The following is an 18,968-nucleotide window of genomic DNA, read 5'->3' on the forward strand; positions in this document are numbered from 1 at the left end:
ACTGGCAGCCCAGTTTCTTCCCAAGTCCCGCCCCCAGCCCCGGGCGCCGCGGCGGCGGCTGCTCTCCTCTTTGTAACCGAGGAGTCAAGAAATGTGAGAAACGTGCCCTGTGTTACTTAGTTGGGAGCCGAAAATTTATGCCCAGCTGAAAGCGCCCGGGGAAATATTACATCAGATGAAATGACAATGATTAAAATCAGCCTCTCCCCCGCCCCCTACCCGAGCCCGGAGGAGGCCCGGGCGCCGCGTGGCCGGCCGGCGGGGGGCGGGGGGCTGGGCCGCGGAGGGCGCTGGGGCCTGGGCGCACCGCTCCCGGGAGGGTCCTGGCCGCGGCCCCGGCGGGAAGGCGCGGGCTTCGGGAGAGGCGGGTGGGGATCGCCCGGCGAAAGGAGGGGAAACGGCGCGTTTTTGTCGCCAGGCGCGGGCGCGCGGAGCTAATTGCGACTCTAATCCTCTGCCCCGCGGCGCAGCCGAGCCCCGAGCCAGGAGTCGCCGCGCGCGCCCGTTCGCGCTGGGTAATTTGGGGCCGGATCGCTGCCCTTTGCGTCCGGGCTGGGCCGCGGCGAGGCGCTGGCTAGGGGCTGGAGTGGGGGGCTGGTTTTCTCTCCAGCAATCGAGGGAGGCCGCCGGAGAGAGAGGAGGGAGGAGAGGAGGTGGGAGCGGCGGGAGGGCAGCCGGAGAGCGGCGCGAAGAGGAGGCGGCGGCGGCGGAGGCGGCGGCCGCGAAGAGGGGAGGAGGCGAGGCGAGGGGAGGGTGGGGAGGGGAGGCCCCGGCGCGCCGCGCCGCGAGGGGCCGCGCGAAGCGGGGGCCGGGGCGGGAGGGGTGGGTGGGGGGAGGGTTGGGGGCGAGAGAGAAAGTAACTCCAGGACGAGACCGGAGCGACCCGCGCAGCGAGCATAGGCGGCGAAGCTGCGCCCGGCGCCCGAGACCGGCAGCTGCGTGGGGCGGGGGCTGCGCCCGAGCCCGATCTGCCGCTCCGGCTCCGAGGTAAGCTCAGCGCGGGCGGCCACCGCTCAGAGCCGCGCACCCCTGCCCCGAAGTGGCTGCGATACCGAGAAAGTCGCCCGGCCAGGGTTCGGACCTGGGCGGGGGCGGCCGCTTTGTCCCTCTGCTGGGCGGCGGGAGCTGGCGGCGCGGGGGCGCCCAGCACAAAGGCCTGGTGCAAGAGTGGGGTTGCCCACGTGGGCTGGTCCTGGCCGCGGGTGGACCCTCCCCACGCGGGCGGTCTCGGAGCTTCCTGCCGCGCGGTGTGTGTGTGTGTGTGTGTGTGTGCGTGCGCGCGCGCGCTTGTGGAGGTCCCCGCACTCTGGCCCCTGTTCTGGGCCGAGCGCCCTGCAGTGCTGGCGAGTTTCCGGGGTCAGAAACGGGCTCACGCAACTGGGGCTTCGGGATGCACAAGGCCCGGCTTGGCGCCCAAAATCAGAGAAAGAAAGTCTCCAGTGGGACAGATGTGCGTCCTCTGACGCCCACCCCACGAGTCCGAAACCTGGCAGGAGGGGCTGTCGCGCTGGTGGTGGTCCCGGGCGCGCAGGGTTTGGGGCTGGGAGAGGGGCCGCGATGAGAGGGATCGCCGCCTGTAGGTCCGGTTCCCCGCTGCCCGCCCGCACCCCCTGACCTGGACGCGCGCACCCGGCACACACTCGCAAACACACCCGGGGGCGGACCCCCGCCGCTGCAGCGCCTTTCTGTCTTCCGGCGGCCCCCACCCGCGACTGCAGAAAGATAAGCTTCAAGTTTTCGCTCCGTATCTCAAATGTGCATGAAGGAATTTAACTGCACGAGTGAATAACAGCATTAGTTTCAATTAATTTTTTTTTAATCCCGGCAACAATAAACTTTGAGAACAAAAGCGCTTTTACGTCCTTAATTAGGCGAGCTTCCCATCTGTGGTCTCCAAGTGTCTGCCTCTTGATTTAACTTTGTCCCCGCCCCGCCTCCGCGGCAACCCCTCCCAGCCCAGCCCGGCGCTTCGGGTGCCGCGGCCACCCCGCCCCGCGGCGCCTCCAGCCTTGGCCCAAGCCGTCTCCCGTCGCCCCTAAGTTCACACCGGCCGGCTGGCTCCGCGGCGGAGGCGGGGGGGTGGTGGGGAGGCTGGCGCGCACCAGGTGGCCCGCCTGCCTCTCCGGGGCCACCCCTGGGACAATTGTGCAGGCCCCCAGGACTTTCGCCCCGGGCCAGCGCCCTGAGTGCGGAGCCGAGGGGAGCTCGAGAGGCGCCTTCTGTTTACCTTTTATGGTTAAAATAATAGCTTAGCAAAGAAGCGACTTCACGAAGAAGCGATTTAGTGAAATCGTCTCAAGCTGCCGCAGCTCAGCCAGTTTAATCACCCCCAGAGAGCCGAACAACTGCGAGCGCAATGGGACACAAAATCATTTTGTGTGTAAATGAGCGTGGCATTCTGCTCACTTCTCTCTGCTCGGGCGGGCGGGGCTCGGCGGCGGGCGGGCAGGGACCCGGGTCTCCCGCCGCAGCTGGAGAAGCGGGTCACTACCGGGCCAGTTTGGAAACCTGTGGGCCCTCCCGACCGCTATCGCTGAGGCCCCTGCAACAGGCGGGCCAGGGCGCACTGGGGCTGGGTGGTGGGTTTGATGCTGGTGCTGGTGGAATGAACTTGTATCTCTCACTGCACCCGCTTTTGTGCTTCTGACTTAAGCAGTGGTCTCGGAAAGAGGGTCGTGGTCCCGCACGGATGCGCTTGTTGGGGGAAACCTTGGAGATTCACGGCAAGGCGTAAAGCCTGGGGCTTCCAACGGTAAGTTTCTGGCTTGCCATGAACATCAGGTTGTGCTTGGGAGGGAAAAGGGGCTAGGAACAGAGTGGAGCGGCTTCTGTGATGCAGGCTTGGTGTTCACGTCACTTTGGAATAGTGTCCTGGTATTGGGGAAAACATCTTGCAGTCCGCTTTGATAGAATTTCAGCCAGAATTCCTTCCTGTTCAGTTTATCCTCAGCGCGTCTTCCCTTCTGACTCCTCCCCCAGCAGAGCCTCCTAGGGCAGGATAATCCATTCCTGAGGTCTGTTTTGGTTCTCAGAACTCCTTGAGCTAAGTGACCTGGTTTTGTTTTTTTAAGCTTCTAGAACTCAGGAATGCCAAAAGCAGTGGATTCTGAGTCCACAGGCCCCAGTGAGGGTATATATTAAACATCACTGTCTGCCCATTGCAACCTCCCACCCCAGTTTTATGTCAGGAAACTTGCCTGGGCACTCAGGGAGAGCAACCTTGCTTACATTTGCAGGATTTGATTCTCGTTGGATTAAAATTGGATATTGAATTTCAAGGCACAAATTTTGATCCCAGAGTTTTAATGGGAAAAAGCAATCCCATGGGTCCCAAGAATTTCAAGTGGTTTCTCTCTTAAAGGTTAAACCTTCGAGAGACGTCCAGGGTAGGTTTGTGGAAGCCAGTGTCTGTGGATGTGTGAAGGGGGGTGACTATTCACGTGCAAATCTCCTCTTTCCTCCCTTTTGAGACAGCTGTAAATCAGTGAACGGGGCTGCAGAATTCTTCCCCTCCTGCATAGGGCCTGCAAAGCGCCCCTGGGTGTGGCTTCCAGGGACTGAGGGACAATCTTATTTCAGGTGACTACGGCACAGAGGAGAGTTACTGAGTGCCTCTGGGGAGCAGCAGTAGAAAGGGTCCATTGGCTGATCTGCTTGCTCTGTGCTTCCTCCTGGCCATCTCCTGATGCCTCGGGGGTATGTGATCCTGAGGGGTCTGGAATGCATTAGGCATGGACAACACCACTCTGGGAGTCTGGGGAGAAACTGTGAGGTACAGACTAGGCAAACAAAGACAGGTTTTCTCTGCTATTGGGAGCCACAGAGAAGAGGTGGCTTCCCAAGTGACTTGCCCTCATCCGTGTGCCTGGACTTCTGCTGAACGGCTTCCCTGTGTCTGGCCAGATGCAAGCTGTATCTTATCACCATGGGGATGGTATTAAGAGAGGTCCTAGGTTCCCTGGCCCATGGAGGGTGAGGGGTGCTTTCTGAGCCTTGGTCCACAAGGCTGTTGCAAGAGGAGACACGCTTGGTAACATGGCTTGAAATGAAAATACCAGGAAAATCTGATTTGTTCTGAAATATTTTGGGGCAATAATGGTGAGCATATGTTTCAGTGCTGTCATTAGCCGAATTAGCAGACATGGAGCTGCCCAGAAAACACATGTGTGAGTGTGACTGTGTGTGTGTGCATGTATGTGTGTGTCATCTGCTACAGCCTGGAGGCCTGCTTTGGGGTGTGGAGACAGATAGAGAGATAGTGGCGGTGGAGTCAATCAGGGAGGGCCGCATGGACCTCGCAGGGTCTCAGAGAGCATGCAGAAAGGACAATTCTAAGTGTCTTTGACCCCATGGTAGATGACTATGAGGAATAAGCCTTCTCTGGTTTTGTCGATGCCTCCCGCAGATACTCTGGGCAGGGATGGAAGCCTAGATGCCTCACCGCAAGGAGCGGCCGAGCGGGTCCTCGCTTCACACACACGGCAGCACCGGCACCGCGGTGAGCCTGCAGGGTGGGCTCTTTCCCTTCTTCCCCAGCGCCTGTTTACTGGCTGTCCTTCCTTGGGGCCATGACACTCAACGTGGCTGTTGACTGGCTGTAGGATTATGTATTTTTGAAACAAAAATGCTCTTAATTTGATGTGAAATTTACTACATGTTTAAAACTCAACGCCTTAGGTGCTGAGGAAGTCACTAATTTAGAGGTGTCTCGTTACTGAGACAAACTTGCAAAAAACCCCTGAATCCCAATTCACAAATTGGTGATTCGTTTGTCAGGGGATATTTCACATCTAACACATAAGCCCACGACCTTTAATTAGAATTTTGCAGTTTGTTTTATGCCCCTGGAGGCTGACACCTTGAAAATTTTTTTTTCTTGATTTTTTATTGCTAATAAGCATCTTTCTTTTTCCCTCTGGTACTTTGAAGAAAATGATGCAAATACACTTAATTACAGTGGTGGCCATAATTTGTCAGCTGAATATGTGATCAGGCACGGGCAGAAGTGATCTGATTAGATCTGTGATCACACTCTCAATAAAGGGAGTGCATGGCTGTGTTGTGGAGAAACTCTTGTGTTCCGCTTTGTTTCCATCTCTAGGAGGGAGGAAACATGTCCCGGCTGTCTCTCACCCGGTCGCCTGTGTCTCCCCTGGCTGCCCAGGGCATCCCCCTGCCAGCCCAGCTCACCAAGTCCAATGCACCTGTGCACATCGATGTGGGCGGCCACATGTACACCAGCAGCCTGGCCACGCTCACCAAGTACCCTGACTCCAGGTAAGAGTAAGCCCCTTGAAACATCAGGCATGTGTGGGTCAGGACAGTATCTGTAATCTGCTGCCTAGGGGGTGGGGTCTCTCCCCACTGTCACTCCACCCACCAGGGTCTCCAGGGTGCACAAGCTGACACAGCCTGAGGGAGCTAGGGTTGGGGAGTCCAAGTCTGACTGTTGAAAGCTGCTATGCACAGAGGCTTGTGACCCTGACTTGGCGGCATTGGTAGTGCAAGGTGGAGCTCCTGACCCACCTGCAGGGGACTAGGGCTTATTCAGAGCCAGCCCAGCCTGAGCCTGCCGGCAGCGGGCAGGGGAGTCTCACGTACAGCGTGCTGGGGAGTCTCACGTACCTTCAAGTCTCACGTGCAGCAGGCTGGGGAGTCTCACGTACCTTCAAGGTTCCTCTGGAGGGAGACTTAGGCCTGGCCCCTGCAGGGGGTCATTTGTGAGTGATACTGAGTAGGTAAGTCTTGGGGGCATGGGGGTGGGTATTTAATCCTATTTTCTATTCCACCCCTGGGAAATTCACAAGGGGAGGGAGGAGGAGCTGTGGTGAGCTGCAGTGTGCCATCTTTGTCATTTTCGGTGGCCACTGCTGGGCCCTAGAGGCTAGCAGCAGGCTTCCCTTGGAGCTGGTGCTGCAGTGACTAGCTAGGAATGAATCACATACCTCATCAGTGGATAAAGGGTCTCTGGCCAGGACCCTGGTTGGGGGCTCACAGGCACCCTCCATGCTGCTGAACTTACAGGCTGCCCAGGCCCTTGGGCCTGCGAGAGGTTTGGGGTGCTGGGTGCTGCCAACTCTCCTGCTCTTCCCTGCAGGGTGTTTCTCTCCTGGGTGAGGGACCTGCTTTCCCCGTTGGCACGGCAGCAGGGCTGACCCGAGTAGGGTGGGTCTTGAGCAGCTTGCTCAGCCGAGGATGTTTGCTCCTGGCACAGAGAGGCGGTCATCGCTCCCCTGGGGCTGCTGAAGGCTGAGCGTGGGAGGGCCAAGGCTGTGGGCATCACCCCTGTGTTATGCATTTGAAATAACAGGAGGAGTTAATTAATCCCCCAGATACTGAGGGATCATCTCTGGGGAGCATACACGGCAGGCTGCATTGTCACCGGTGTGGTTCCTCAGAGCAGGGAGGATGGTAGTGCGTGGAGGTGGCTTTCCAAGCCGTTGGGGCTGCAGGGGCGCCTGTGCAGGGGCAGGCATGGTCCCTTGAGGAGGAAAAACTGGAAATGGGTGCAGTGTCTAGTTCCAAATTCGGAGAGTCTAGGGTACAGATGGTGACTGGTGTTCCAGTACCCCAGGTGGACAGAGACTCAGCCTGGGGCCCTGTGGCCTTGGGGCTTGTGGGGTGGGGACAAGAGTCAAGGGGCCAGGTCAGCAGTGTTGGCCTGTGTGCTCACTCACAGAGCCCTGTCTAGGATGGGAGATAGATTCTGCTTATTTAATTTCCATTTTGCCTTCTGCGGCATTTCTGAGTTGTTTGAGATAGATCATCCCTTAATCGGTTGACGACGTTTGTGAGTGAAATTCATAAAACCTTTGCCCACAACCCTCTCTGAAGAGTTTCCTGAAATCAGAGAGTTGCCTGTCTGGAGTAATCACAGCCCAGGCCCTGGGGAAGGCGGGTGGGAGAGGCTTCTCATTCTGGGCTCTTGGCTGCTGCCTGAGAGCAGGAGGGCAGGGGGCCATCTCCCCCCACCCAGCCCCACTGTGCTGCTCACCCATTGCTTTGTTCTGCTGTGGGATGTGCTCTCATGGGGAGCTAGGGCCCCTGTGGCCCTGTGATCTGGCACTTGGGACCCTCCTGGTGTGCCCAAGGGGTGGCAGTCTATGTTCGTTCTTCCCCAGGGCTGGGGCTCAAGGTGAATCTGTTGTTCTGCCTGGATGGCCTCTGGCTGCTGTGGGGGTGCTCTGTAGGCCTGAAGCTTTGGACTAGAGGTCAGGGATGGCTGACCTGCAGGACAATCAGGGGACAGGGGGCCAGGGGGGCCTGAGAAGTGGGTCAGGCAGCTGTGCTGGCAAGAGCCCCTCAGATCTCTCTTGTCCTTCTTGTAGTGGATTATTATAATATAAGCAGTTTTCTACCAATTCTGGAAAAAATCAATCTCACCTAGTGTCACTGATCTAGGAGACACCTGGAGATGGAGGACTAAGAGTGCTGTGGTCCTCAGGGGGTTTCTGGATGGTGAAGATGACCTGCCCTAGGCAGCATTGTAAAAGCTGGGACCTCTACCCTCGGCTCCCCTGAGAACTCTGCCTGAGCCTCTGGGTCTCGGCGATTGGGGTGGCCTGGGTGCTGGAGAGTCTCGTGCTGGGTGACTCCTCTGGTCTGCCTAGGAGCAGTCACTGGTCCTCACCTGAGACAGCCGAGCACAGCCGGGGCTGGGAGTGGATTCCCTGGGCCGGCCCCCTTGCTGGTGTCCTGCCTGCTTGACCCCCGTTAGCTGCCGCCATGACAGCCACACTCTGACATCCATCCTGACTATGGGAAGCATCAAATGAAGATGGCCGGGAGCTTCAGAACTCTTAAAACCTGGTGCCTGAAACAGCCAGGAAATTGGAGCCAGAGCTTAAAAAAAAAAAGGAAATAAACAAGAAGAGGAAGGCCATCCTGATGCTCCCCCTTGTGCACCCAGGGCGGGTGGTTGGAGGCATCTTTTCTGCCCCTGAGGGTCCCACCTGCTGCAGCGTGAACTGGCCACCTAATTCCATGGAGGACTTCGGAAGCCGGCCCCTCAAACCCTGCAGCCTCTCTCAGAGGGTGGCCTGGGCCATTTTCCACAGGGAACGTGGAGCCCCTGACAGAGCTGGGAACTCATACCTGCAGGGCTGAGAATGGCTGGGGGCTCCTCCATGGTGATTATCCTCACCTTTCCTCAACCTGCTAACGTCCTTGGCAGCCTCAGACGCCGAGGGCATGAAAGGCCTCTGTCCTGGAAGAGGCAGTACAGCTGCCGCTTGATCCAGGAGCCTATACTGAACCATGGAAAGATCTAGAATCAGCCTGTCCTGAAATAAGGCAGATGGAAAACCTTCTAAACTTGGACCGATGAGACAACCTAGAACCCATCCAGCCCTGGAATGTGGGTGCATCAGGAGTCTTCTAGACCCAACAGGACCAGCTAGAGCCTCAGCCAGACCTGACGTCAGAAGGGTTGGGAACTCAGCCAGGCCTAGAATGCTGCCTGCTTACATGGACTTTGGAGCTCCACTGGGAAGGGTGGGGAGAGTTCCCAGGGAGGCCGAGGGTTTGGATCTGCTGACTCACCTTGGATGTAGCTCTTACTTCCCACCGGTGCCGCACATGGACCTCAGCCACCTGCCAACCACTGCCCATGGTATCTGGCAGCCTGGGCCAGACCCATCTGTCTCCAGGAATGCTGGGTGGCCCTCACTCTGACATCTGGACGCCCACGCTCTGCTAGGCCAGGTCCTAGGGCCTTTGTAACTGGAGCCAGCTGTGGAACCCACAGCCTTTCCAGCAGGGGCTGTGACCTGCAGTGCCATTGTCACCAGGCCTAGGGGGTTGACAGGGCTCATCGGCCTTTGGAGCTCTGAGATGAGTTGTATCTGGGTGGCTGCAGCTCTGGGTCCACAGACTCGGGCTCACAGCAGACTCTGACCTCCCCATGCCCATCCACGAGACAGCCTTGCCCTTTTCTTTCTTTCTTTTAAGCGACAGCGTTTGTCTTTCTTGGCCAGTCTGGAGTACGTGGTGTGATCTCGGCTCATTGCAACCTCAAACGCATGGACTCAAGTGATCCTCCCACCTCAGCCTCCCAAGTGGACTACAAGTGCATGCCACCATACCCAGCTAATTTTTAAATTTTTTGTAGAGATGGGGTCTTGCTGTGTTGCCTAGGCTGGTCTCGAACCCCTGGCCTCAAGCAATCCTCCACCTTAGCTTCCCAAAGTGCTGGGATTACAGGTGTGAACCACGGTGCCCAGCTAAACCGTGCCCTTTATACTACCCTGCTAGGACAGAAACCTGCACCGTGTTCCCAGAGACTCCATACCCGGGCAGACCATCATGGCTGATGCATTGAGTGTGCTGGGCCATCAGAGCATAGGATGGTGTGGACGGGAGGCCCTGAGGGCAGACTTGGGGGCTCTGACTCCCTCAGCTCCTGCCCAGCTAGTGTGTCCTGGGTGCAAGTGGCAGTGGGGCAGGGCCCTGGAGGCGGCTGACTTGGAGTGGGCAGAGGAGTGGGCTGCTGTTGGAACAGGGGGCATCCCTGCAGGGGTCCCTGCTGGTGCAGGCAGAGAGTGAGGGGCTTAGGCTCCAGATTGTGTGCAGGCCGGGCTGGGAAGCCTAGGTCCCAAGTTGGAGCTACTGTTCTCCCAGCTGTGCAGAGAAGCTGCCACCTTGGCAGGGTCCAGCTGGGCAGGAGTGTGGCCCTGCCTGCTGAAGGATGTGGTTGGTGCTGCCTTTGGGGAAATGATGCCAACTTCCCTCCTGTTCCCAAACCAAGCCCTTGGCTACTCCCACCCCTCTTTAGGGTTCCTAGTTATCCCTAGCTCGACCTGGGGTCTGCCAGGGCAGTTGCCAAACCAGAGCTGGCCACCCTGGGCACTGGGGAGGTGGTATCAGCCCTGGCTCTGAGGCCTGGCTCCTTCTCCCCGGAGTGGACAGGGACAGGCATCAGGGGCTCCCCAAGACCCTTCTCCTGGTCTTGCATTTGTTAGAACCATTGCCCTTCAGAGGACAGGGTACCGGCACCTGCCTTCTCTCCAGTCCCCATCCGCCACCACTAGGTGTGGTGTGCATACGCTCTGGCATGTGTGCACATATGTATGCACTGTGGTGCATGTGTGTGCATGGTTTCTGTGTGCGTACACACTGGCGTGTGTGTATGCCTGTGTTGTGGCATGTGTGCAAGGGCCCTGTTGCATGTGTGTGCTGTGGACACTTGCCATCCCTCCTGTCTGCCTCTGTTTCTCCCTGTGGGCTCCCTGAGTGAGCGGCAGGGGGGGATTTGTGCCGTCATGTCTCTGGGTGCCTGGTGTTGACAGGTGTGTGTCCTTTCCTGGATGTGTCTGGATCTGCGTGATATGTGTGTGTTGGGAAGGAAGGGACCATGTGACCCTGTGCCTGTTGCACAGGCCTGTTGTGTCTCACACTCGTTTACATGGGTTGGGTGGGGAGGATGTATGTCCTGGCTCGTTTACTGGGTCTGTGGCTGTTGGCCGGGGTGTTGGATGGTTCATGTGCATTTTCTGGATGGGTCTATCTGGCAAGGGTGTGTGCACCAGGCGTGTGACCAGCTGGTTTGTGTGTAGGGGATAAGGTGCCTGTGTCTTGCTATAGCTTTCCAGGCCTGTAACATAACGTGTGTTGGCAGGCTGGTGTGTACAGCTGGGTGTGTCCCTCTCTGGCTGTGACTTGCGGGTGTAGGCAGGATGTGTGGTGTGTCCTGTTAACTGTAGCCTGGCTGCCCCAGGTGTGTGCAGATGTTGTCAGGCCTGGAACAGTTCCAGAGTCACCCATGTCAGGTCCCTCGCCCCTCCAGCCGTGTGGGCCCTCAGGAGTGGGGGCGGGGTGTGGGAAGACAGGCAGACTTGTCCCCATCCCTTCAGACATCCCACCTCGCCTGTCTCTCCCAGGATAAGCCGCCTCTTCAATGGCACTGAACCCATCGTCCTGGACAGTTTGAAGCAACATTATTTCATTGACCGGGATGGGGAGATTTTCCGCTACGTCCTGAGCTTCCTGCGGACGTCCAAGCTGCTGCTTCCAGATGACTTTAAGGTAAGTCCGTGGCTGGTGGCCCCCCTGCACTGCCTGTGTGATGGCATTACACAGGGGACGCTGTGACTTAATAAATGGACCCCTGGTTGTCATGGTAACCATAAAAAGTTAAACGATGAAGCCGAGGGCTAAATCAGTTTTTCTAAACTAATTTTGTTTTCTCACATTTTTAGCTTATTTATCAGGGTATATAACAACAATCAAGCTGCAGAACGTATCCCAGCTGAACATTTGTCGTGTTTAAGGATGGGCGCGTGCCAGCGTTGTAGTAGTTAGAGGTTCATAAATCTGTTCCATCGGCTAGGTGCAGTGGCTCATGCCTGTAATCCCAGCACTTTGGGAGGCCAAGGTGGGTGGATCACTTGAGGTCAGGAGTTCGAGACCAACTTGGCCAACTTGATGAAACCCCATCTCTACTGAAAATACAAAAATTAGGCCTGGCGCGGTGGCTCACGCCTGTAATCCCAGCACTTTGGGAGGCCGAGGCGGGTGGATCACCAGGTCAGGAGTTTGAGACCAGCCTGGCCAAGATGGTGAAACACCGTCTCTGCTAAAAATAGAAAAATTAGCCAGGCATGGTGGCAGGCCTGTAATCCCAGCTACTCGGGAGGCTGAGACAGGAGAACCACTTGAACCCAGGAGGCAGAGGTTACAGTGGGCCGAGATTGCGCCACTGCACTCTAGCCTGGGTGACAGAGCAAGACTCCGTCTCAAAAAAGAAAGAAAAGGACGGCTGTAATTAGACTTCAAAAAATAAAGTATAAAAAGAAAAATGCAAAAATTAGCTGGGCATGGTGGCGGGTGCCTGTAATACCAGCCACTTGGGAAGCTGAGGCAGGAGAATCTCTTGAACCCAGGAGGTGGAGGCGGAGGTTGCAGTGAGCCGAGATCACGTCACTGCACTCCAGCCTGGATGACGGAGCAAGACTCTGTCTCAAAAAAAAAAAAAAAAATCTGTTCTGTGTTGGGCAATTTGCAGGGAGAAAAGCCCTGATGACCAAACAGATACCCTTTAAACAAAAGGTTAACTCCCAGGTCTCAGGGTGAGCCCGTCAGGGCAGGTGACCTCGTTCCCTAGGTCATGCCTCAGTGCTGAGCACCTCCCACATGTCAGGGACTCTGGGAGGAAGGAAACTCAGGCCTGGGGTACACTGGCATGTATTAATACTAGCAAATGTCTGTCCTTCCTTCCTTCATTCCTTCCTCTATCCAGAGGACCAGTAGCCCTGGGGCCTTGTCTTTCATCCAGCTCAGTTACTGAGTGCCAGCCTCTGAATTCAGGCTGAAAACAGTGAAACACACGCACTAGGACCTGCCCCACAACACTTAACAGTCTAGCGGGCAGACAGATACTGAACTTGAAGTCCATGTGACCTGGGCTGGGCGGGTTTGAAAGAAATGATGTTCATCTGGGTGGTGAAGGCAGAACGGGGCCAAACAGGTGTGAGGGCCTTGGTGCAGGGGATGGAGGTGGCAGATGGCTTGATGCATTCCAGAACTGGAAAGAAGGTGTCAAGCCTGGAGCTTTATGGACTGGGAGGGGAAGGTCAGGAAAGGAGGCTGCTGTTTGATGTCAGGACCTTGGCGGGTGGCCCAGTGCCTGGCATTTAACTCTGAATGCAGTGGAAGGGGTGTGTGCAGGGGAAGGGCAGTCAGATCTGCAAATTGGGAAGATCTCTCTGGCTGTTGGGTGGGGAAGAAGGCAGAGAGGGGTGGGGGTGTGTGCAGGGGAAGGGCAGTCAGATCTGCAAATTGGGAAGATCTCTCTGGCTGTTGGGTGGGGAAGAAGGCAGAGAGGGGTGGGGGTGGGTGCAGTGAGGCAATTATGGATGAGGCCCCTTCCCCAGGCCAAGGGAGGCTGGGTGGAGGCTTTGGATGGACCAGGATGGAGATAGAGAAGATGGAGCAAGGTGGCACATCAGACTTCTGTTTACTACTGGCACAGTGGCTCACTTGGTCATCCCAGCACTTTGGGAGGCCGAATGGGGAGGATCCTTTGAGGCCTGGAGTTCAAGACCAGCCTGGGCAACATAGCGAGATGCTGTCTATACAAATTTGTTTTTTAATTAAAAAAGGCCGGGTGCGGTGGCTCACACCTGTAATTCTAGCACTTTGGGAGGCCGATTTAGGTGGATCACCTGAGGTCAGGAGTTCGAGACCAGCCTGACAAATATGGTGAAACACCATCTCTACTAAAAATACAAAAATGAGCCGGGCATGGTGGTGTGCACCTGTAGTCCCAGCTACTCGGGAGGCTGAGGCACGAGAATTGTGGAGTTTGCTGTGAGCCAAAATCGAGCCACTGCACTCCAGCCTGGGTGACAGAGAGAGTCCATCTCAAAAAAAAAAAAAAAAAAAAAAAAAACTGAGACGCTCAGTTAGTGAGGTATAGAGGTTTAGAGGTCTCAGGGCAGGTTGATGATGAAGCTGAAAATCTGACCCAGGCAGGCCTGGCTGGAGAAGAACTTTTTTTGCTTCCGGGTAGGCTGTGAGCTCCTAGGCCCGGCTGCCCTGTGCCCAGCATGATCTCTTCTCTCGGTGGGATTCTAAGGCAGCAGCAGGTCCCCAGGCATAGGCACAGCCTCGTCCTTTAGTGGAGCTTCCAGGTCTTTCCATGGGGAGGCTTCACTGCCCAGTGCCTGGGGCCAGATGGAAGGGCTCAGGGGGGCTGGCACAGGTGCACATCAGCGGCTGCCCTTGGGACAAGGCTAGGTTCTTTATACTTGCAAACCACTCAGTTGCCCCATCTGTACAATGGGTGCAACCGGCCCAGTCCACACAATACCCTGCGAGTCGCAGTTCCTGCAGAATTGGTTGGAACCGGCAGGCCGCCTCCCCTCTCCCCCTTCCCCCACCGCTCCTACTCCGACACCTACATCAACACCCTGTGCGCCTGTCCCCAGGACTTCAGTTTGCTGTACGAGGAGGCGCGCTACTATCAGCTCCAGCCCATGGTGCGCGAGCTGGAGCGCTGGCAGCAGGAGCAGGAGCAGCGGCGCCGCAGCCGGGCCTGTGACTGCCTGGTGGTGCGCGTCACGCCCGACTTGGGCGAGCGGATCGCACTCAGCGGCGAGAAGGCCCTCATCGAGGAGGTCTTCCCCGAGACCGGAGACGTCATGTGCAACTCCGTCAACGCCGGCTGGAACCAGGACCCCACGCACGTCATCCGCTTCCCGCTCAACGGCTACTGCCGGCTCAACTCGGTACAGGTGAGGGCTGCACGCTGCCCCCTCCTCGCCGCACCCCTGGCGTCCGCGGAGCCCTCCAGGGGCGGAGTGAGCTGGAGGGAGGCGCGATCCCTGAAATGGTGAAGCCCTCCGTGCCATCCTGCAAAAAAGGCAACAATGTGTCGATGCATAATTTATGTCCCTCTCATAATTAAATGATGGCGCCTGGGGGATGGACTTAAAAAAATCGATCTGTACTTTCCCCCCCCCCCCCCCCCAAAAGGATGTTCTATAAAAATGGCCCAGAGTATTTTCAACAAAGCGTGCTTCATTTGACACCCAGAGTCTGACTTTGGATTCGAACTAAACCCAGGCAACAGGCGAGGCAGGACAGAGGCTGAGTGGAAAGGTGGCCTGGAGCCCCTTCCCTCTCCCTGCTGACCTGGGAGTCGCAGGCACCCACCAGCTGCCAAGAGAATCCCTGGACCGGCTCTTCCTGGATGGGTCCAAGAATTGGACAGCTCAGATGGAGTGAGGGCCTATTTGCCAACAGCTCTTCGCAGACCCAAGAGCTTGGCACATTTCCGGGTTAGGGTGGAATGGGCTTTGCAGGGAAGAGGGCCCCCTGTGCACACATTCCACAGCCTGTCGGTCAGAACTTGCTAGTTGCAGGAGACGGGTGTTACACGCAGTCATCAGACCTCACCCTCACAGAGGCACAAACCCACATAGTTGTGGACGCCTGTGACTTGCTAGTTGCAGGAGACGGGTGTTACACGCAGTCATTAGACCTCACCCTCACAGAGGCACAAACTCACATAGTTGTGGACGCCTGCAGAGACTCAAATATTGAGAGGACTTCTCCTTTTTCTCTCCCTCCAGAGCTCCCACAAGCTGATGCACCCCCAGGCTTCAAACCACCTGGAATGCACAGCTCAGGGAAGCTGGTGGATGCCTAGAGGCTGAAGGACAGGGAACTCTCCATTATTGGGGCAGGACTCAGGGAGGACACTTGGGGCCATGTGTCTGGAGAGAGGGCATAGGTTACACCCTACAGAATAAAGAAGGGACCCAAAGCCTCTTTTTGCCTCCCGGAATCAAGGCCCTGAGGGCAGCAGGATGGTGGCCTGGGTGGGGTCGTCCAACTAGGTTTGCTAACCGGAGGGGTCACTGGGCCTGGCCACTTCTGTCCCTCTGGTGGTGGAACCCAGCACGTGGTTCTGTAGGGACCTTTGTCAGTGAGCAAGACTGAGATCGTCACAGGAGAAGGTGCCCTTGCTGGCTGCCCCAGCAGGCACCCACCTCCCTGCCAGGCCAAGCCAGGTGTCCTGTTGCAGCTTGGCCTTGATGACCTCTGTTTCTTCCTGGGCAGGTCCTGGAGCGGCTGTTCCAGAGGGGTTTCAGCGTGGCTGCATCCTGTGGGGGCGGTGTGGACTCCTCCCAGTTCAGCGAGTATGTGCTTTGCCGGGAGGAGCGGCGGCCGCAGCCCACCCCCACTGCTGTTCGAATCAAGCAGGAACCCCTGGACTAGGCCCTGCTTCAATGCCCACCTGGGCCCCCCCAGGGACCTGGAAACAGTGCTGGGGAGTTCTGCCTGTGTATACTTGGCCGTGGGCATGAGACCGAGGGTGAGGCTGGAGGGTCCAAAGCTGGCCCAGCGAGCACCAGGGTCCCAGGTGTCATGGCAACAGAACGTGGGATGCCGGAGGCATGCCTGCAGAAGGACTGTTGATGTGACCCAAAGATACAGCGGTGGGATCTCTGCTGCCAGCTCTCCCAGCCCCTCAGCTTCCCAGCCTGGCGCAGCATCCTCTGAGGCCCCGGGGCCTGTTGGGGCGGGGTCGGAAGAGCCGTCTGCAGCTACTTCAGAGGAGCTGTTTATCCCTCTCCACGCGGGGCAGACTCTGGCGGGTCTCCTAGCGTCCGAGATGGCTTATTTTTCTACAGTATTTAAAATGGATGCAGCCCTAACTGCAAAAGTCAGAGAGGCTGACAAGGACCAACGCTTCTTTATCTGGTGCTCAGTTCTCAGTCGGACGTGCAGCATGGCTGCAGGGTGGACCAGCTGCCTGGCATTCAGGCCCAGATGCCTGCAGGGCTGGGGCTCTCTGGACAGATGCAGGGATGTGTGCTGCAGGGCTGCTGGGAGGAGAGTGGTGGGGGCCTGAGGGCTGAGTGACTCTGTAACCACCTGAGACCTTCACGTTTGCTGCCCTTGGGGGCTCAGGCTGCACTCCCCGGGTCACCTGACCTGCTGCCCAGGGGCTTCCGGTCCTGTCTGTGTGGACTGGCACCTGGGCTGCTGGAGAAGTCTCCTCCCGTTTGGACCAGCCTCAGGGCTGCACCTTACCTCAGGAATGGGCCCCACCATGAAGGGGCCCATCTGTCAGCAGCGTCTTCTAGGTCCCCAGCTCAGGGAGCCATCCCCAGCTCCAGTTTTCTCATGCGAATATGCACAGTTTTAATTAACGTTGTTACACTAGCCTGCCGATGAGACCCAGACACAGGCAGACCTGGCGCTCTTGACCCCCGATTCCAGTGAGGACTGGCCCTGAGGAGTCCTTGCAGACCTGCTGCCTCCCCCACAACAGGCCCAAAGATGGACCCCCCCCTGGCCTTGTGACAGCTCCCCAAGTGTTCTCCGGTGGAGAAACTGCAGAGGACTGGTGGGCGGGGCTCCCCAGCCATCACCATCCTGTGTACAATGGCTGTAGACTTGTATATGGCTCCTTTAATATTGTAAAGATGCTGATGTACAATTGTCGTGCATTTGTGTGAACACATTGCGTTCCCAGTCCATGCCATAAATGATGCTCTCAAGCAAAAGACTGGAGGCTCTGTCCTGTGCAGAAGCAGCAGCCAGACTCCCGCATTCGATGTTGTGCAGGGAGGTTTGGGGGCGGAACGGATTCTTCCCTTGGATCCTTCAGTTCCCATCGAGGAATAACCCGCAGCAGTGGTGGAGGAAGGTCAGTGGCTGGGTCCTGAGCTTGGTGTTATTTATTGCATTTGGGTGCCTGTCCCCTCAGGGCAGCACAGATTCTGAATTCTGATTCACAGTCCCTAGCCAGATGGGAACTGGGAAAGAGACAGAAGGCGTCTGGGTGCTTTTGAACCCTGTCTCAAATGTTTGGGATTTTCTCTCTCACTATTCTTTGGTTGGGGATGATGTCCTCTTTAGACCCCCACGTAATGGTATGAGAAGGTGGCAGGCAGTGGCTCAGCCAGCCAGGGGGCACCGAGTCATGCAGCCAGCGTGAGACCTGCAGTTCACCTAAGCACAGAACGAGATCTCAGTATGCCTCCATGTAAACAGATTCACATAGGCCTCCAATTTCAATGAGACCTTTTGCATTTTTTCTCAAAGCCCTTATGTTCTAACCCATGAGAACCATTTTACCTGCCCTCTAAGGGCCACCAGCTTCGACCTGCCTCGGGACAGCAGCACAGACCAGTGGCTCCCTGTCCAAGGCCGCAGAGCAGACGCCATCCCACTGTACAATCGAATTTGCTGGACAAACTTGATAGGTTTCTCTGCTTAGCAACGAGCCTATAGTTAGTTGGCACATCTGCGTTTTGGCATCTGAGGCTCCCATCTGAGTGGAGGAGAAAGTGTTTATTAGCAAGGAAGTCTTGTGAAAACAGCTCGCTGCTGTGTATGTTTATGGATTTTTCTGATATAACAGCCAGCATGGTTACCGAGTGGTAGAGATTCTCGAACATTCTCAAACTCTCTTTTTGGGTAAATGATTGTGCTAAAAATAAAATTTATTAATAAAGAAGGGGAAAAAGGAGTAACTCTACCTGACTAAATGTTACTCTAATTTATTTATTTCTTTACTAATTAAGTAAAACCAGGAAGTATGATTTTACATCAACCAGAGAATTTCTGAATTTATAGGGAAACACTATGTTCCCATAATGATGCTATAATTCTAATATATCTAGTCCCCATAAACAGTAAGTACAAATTATCATTCCTTTAAAGCATTTTTACACTTCCTGGAATGAGTATATTATAAGCAATCTTTTGTCAAATGCCAGCCGTATAAATGTTACTTCTGCTCTTTGTAAACCTCAAAACTCATTATTCTTGATTATAAGCAACTGGACAGAACCATGCCAAAGCTTCCCAGTTTCCCACCAAACCCCTGCCAGTGAGTGCAGAGAACTCGCAAAGCCACAGCAGGCGGTCTCAGCCACCGTCCCGCTCACAGGGGCCCAATGCCAGGTCACAACACTAAGAATATCTTTCAAAAAATGTGTCTTTTTTTTTTTTTTTTTTAAAGCTACTGCTTGACTGTTCCTTAGAATAAATAAAGGATATTTTATAAATTACAGCTCTAGCCCTTGGTTTGTAATTCACGGAAGCAGCCACAATCAGGTACTCCAGCATTGGTCCTCGGGAACCACCACTCCCCACACTTGGGACCTGGTGTGGCTACTGAGTAGGACCTTAACATCCCAAGTCCCAAATCCCAGAGCTTCCTGATTTGAGGACCGACCAGAGAGCAGCAGCGTTGTCTCTAGGCGCTCAGTGCACATGCTGTTGGCAGATCTGGGGGCGAAGATGGTACAGGCATGGCCTCCCTTTACCTCTCCAGACCCCCAAGCCTGGACTCAAGTGTTCAGGCTGTGATGAGCATGTTGCACTATGTTGGTATTGCATACATATATATCTGTGGACCAAACCACTAACATTCAAAAGAAGGAAAGTGGGCGGGTCACAGTGACTCATGCCTGTAATCCCATCACTTTGGGAGGCTGAGGCGGGTGGAT

At 56.1% G+C, this 18,968-nt stretch overlaps 1 protein-coding gene across 4 annotated transcripts; it reads left to right on the forward strand.

Annotated features, from left to right (window-relative positions):
* Positions 1-798: 798 nt before the first annotated feature.
* On the forward strand, positions 799-18,527 carry KCTD15 (potassium channel tetramerization domain containing 15). Of its 4 annotated transcripts, XM_009435251.4 has the most exons (8): positions 836-987; positions 2,657-2,752; positions 3,580-3,696; positions 4,406-4,498; positions 5,102-5,277; positions 10,878-11,022; positions 13,926-14,231; positions 15,562-18,527. In XM_009435251.4, the coding sequence occupies exons 4-8, from the start codon at positions 4,433-4,435 to the stop codon at positions 15,718-15,720; spliced, it is 852 nt and encodes a 283-aa protein (XP_009433526.1). In that variant the 5' UTR covers positions 836-987; positions 2,657-2,752; positions 3,580-3,696; positions 4,406-4,432; the 3' UTR covers positions 15,721-18,527. The 4 variants fall into 4 exon arrangements, with proteins under 4 accessions (XP_009433522.1, XP_009433526.1, XP_001154150.1 ...); XM_009435247.3 differs by lacking the exon at positions 3,580-3,696 and having other exon boundaries at positions 799-987; XM_001154150.6 differs by lacking the exon at positions 3,580-3,696 and having other exon boundaries at positions 847-987; positions 2,654-2,752.
* Positions 18,528-18,968: the final 441 nt, after the last annotated feature.

Source organism: Pan troglodytes, chromosome 20 (genome assembly GCF_028858775.2).
Source record: "Pan troglodytes isolate AG18354 chromosome 20, NHGRI_mPanTro3-v2.0_pri, whole genome shotgun sequence".
Taxonomy (NCBI): domain Eukaryota; kingdom Metazoa; phylum Chordata; class Mammalia; order Primates; family Hominidae; genus Pan; species Pan troglodytes.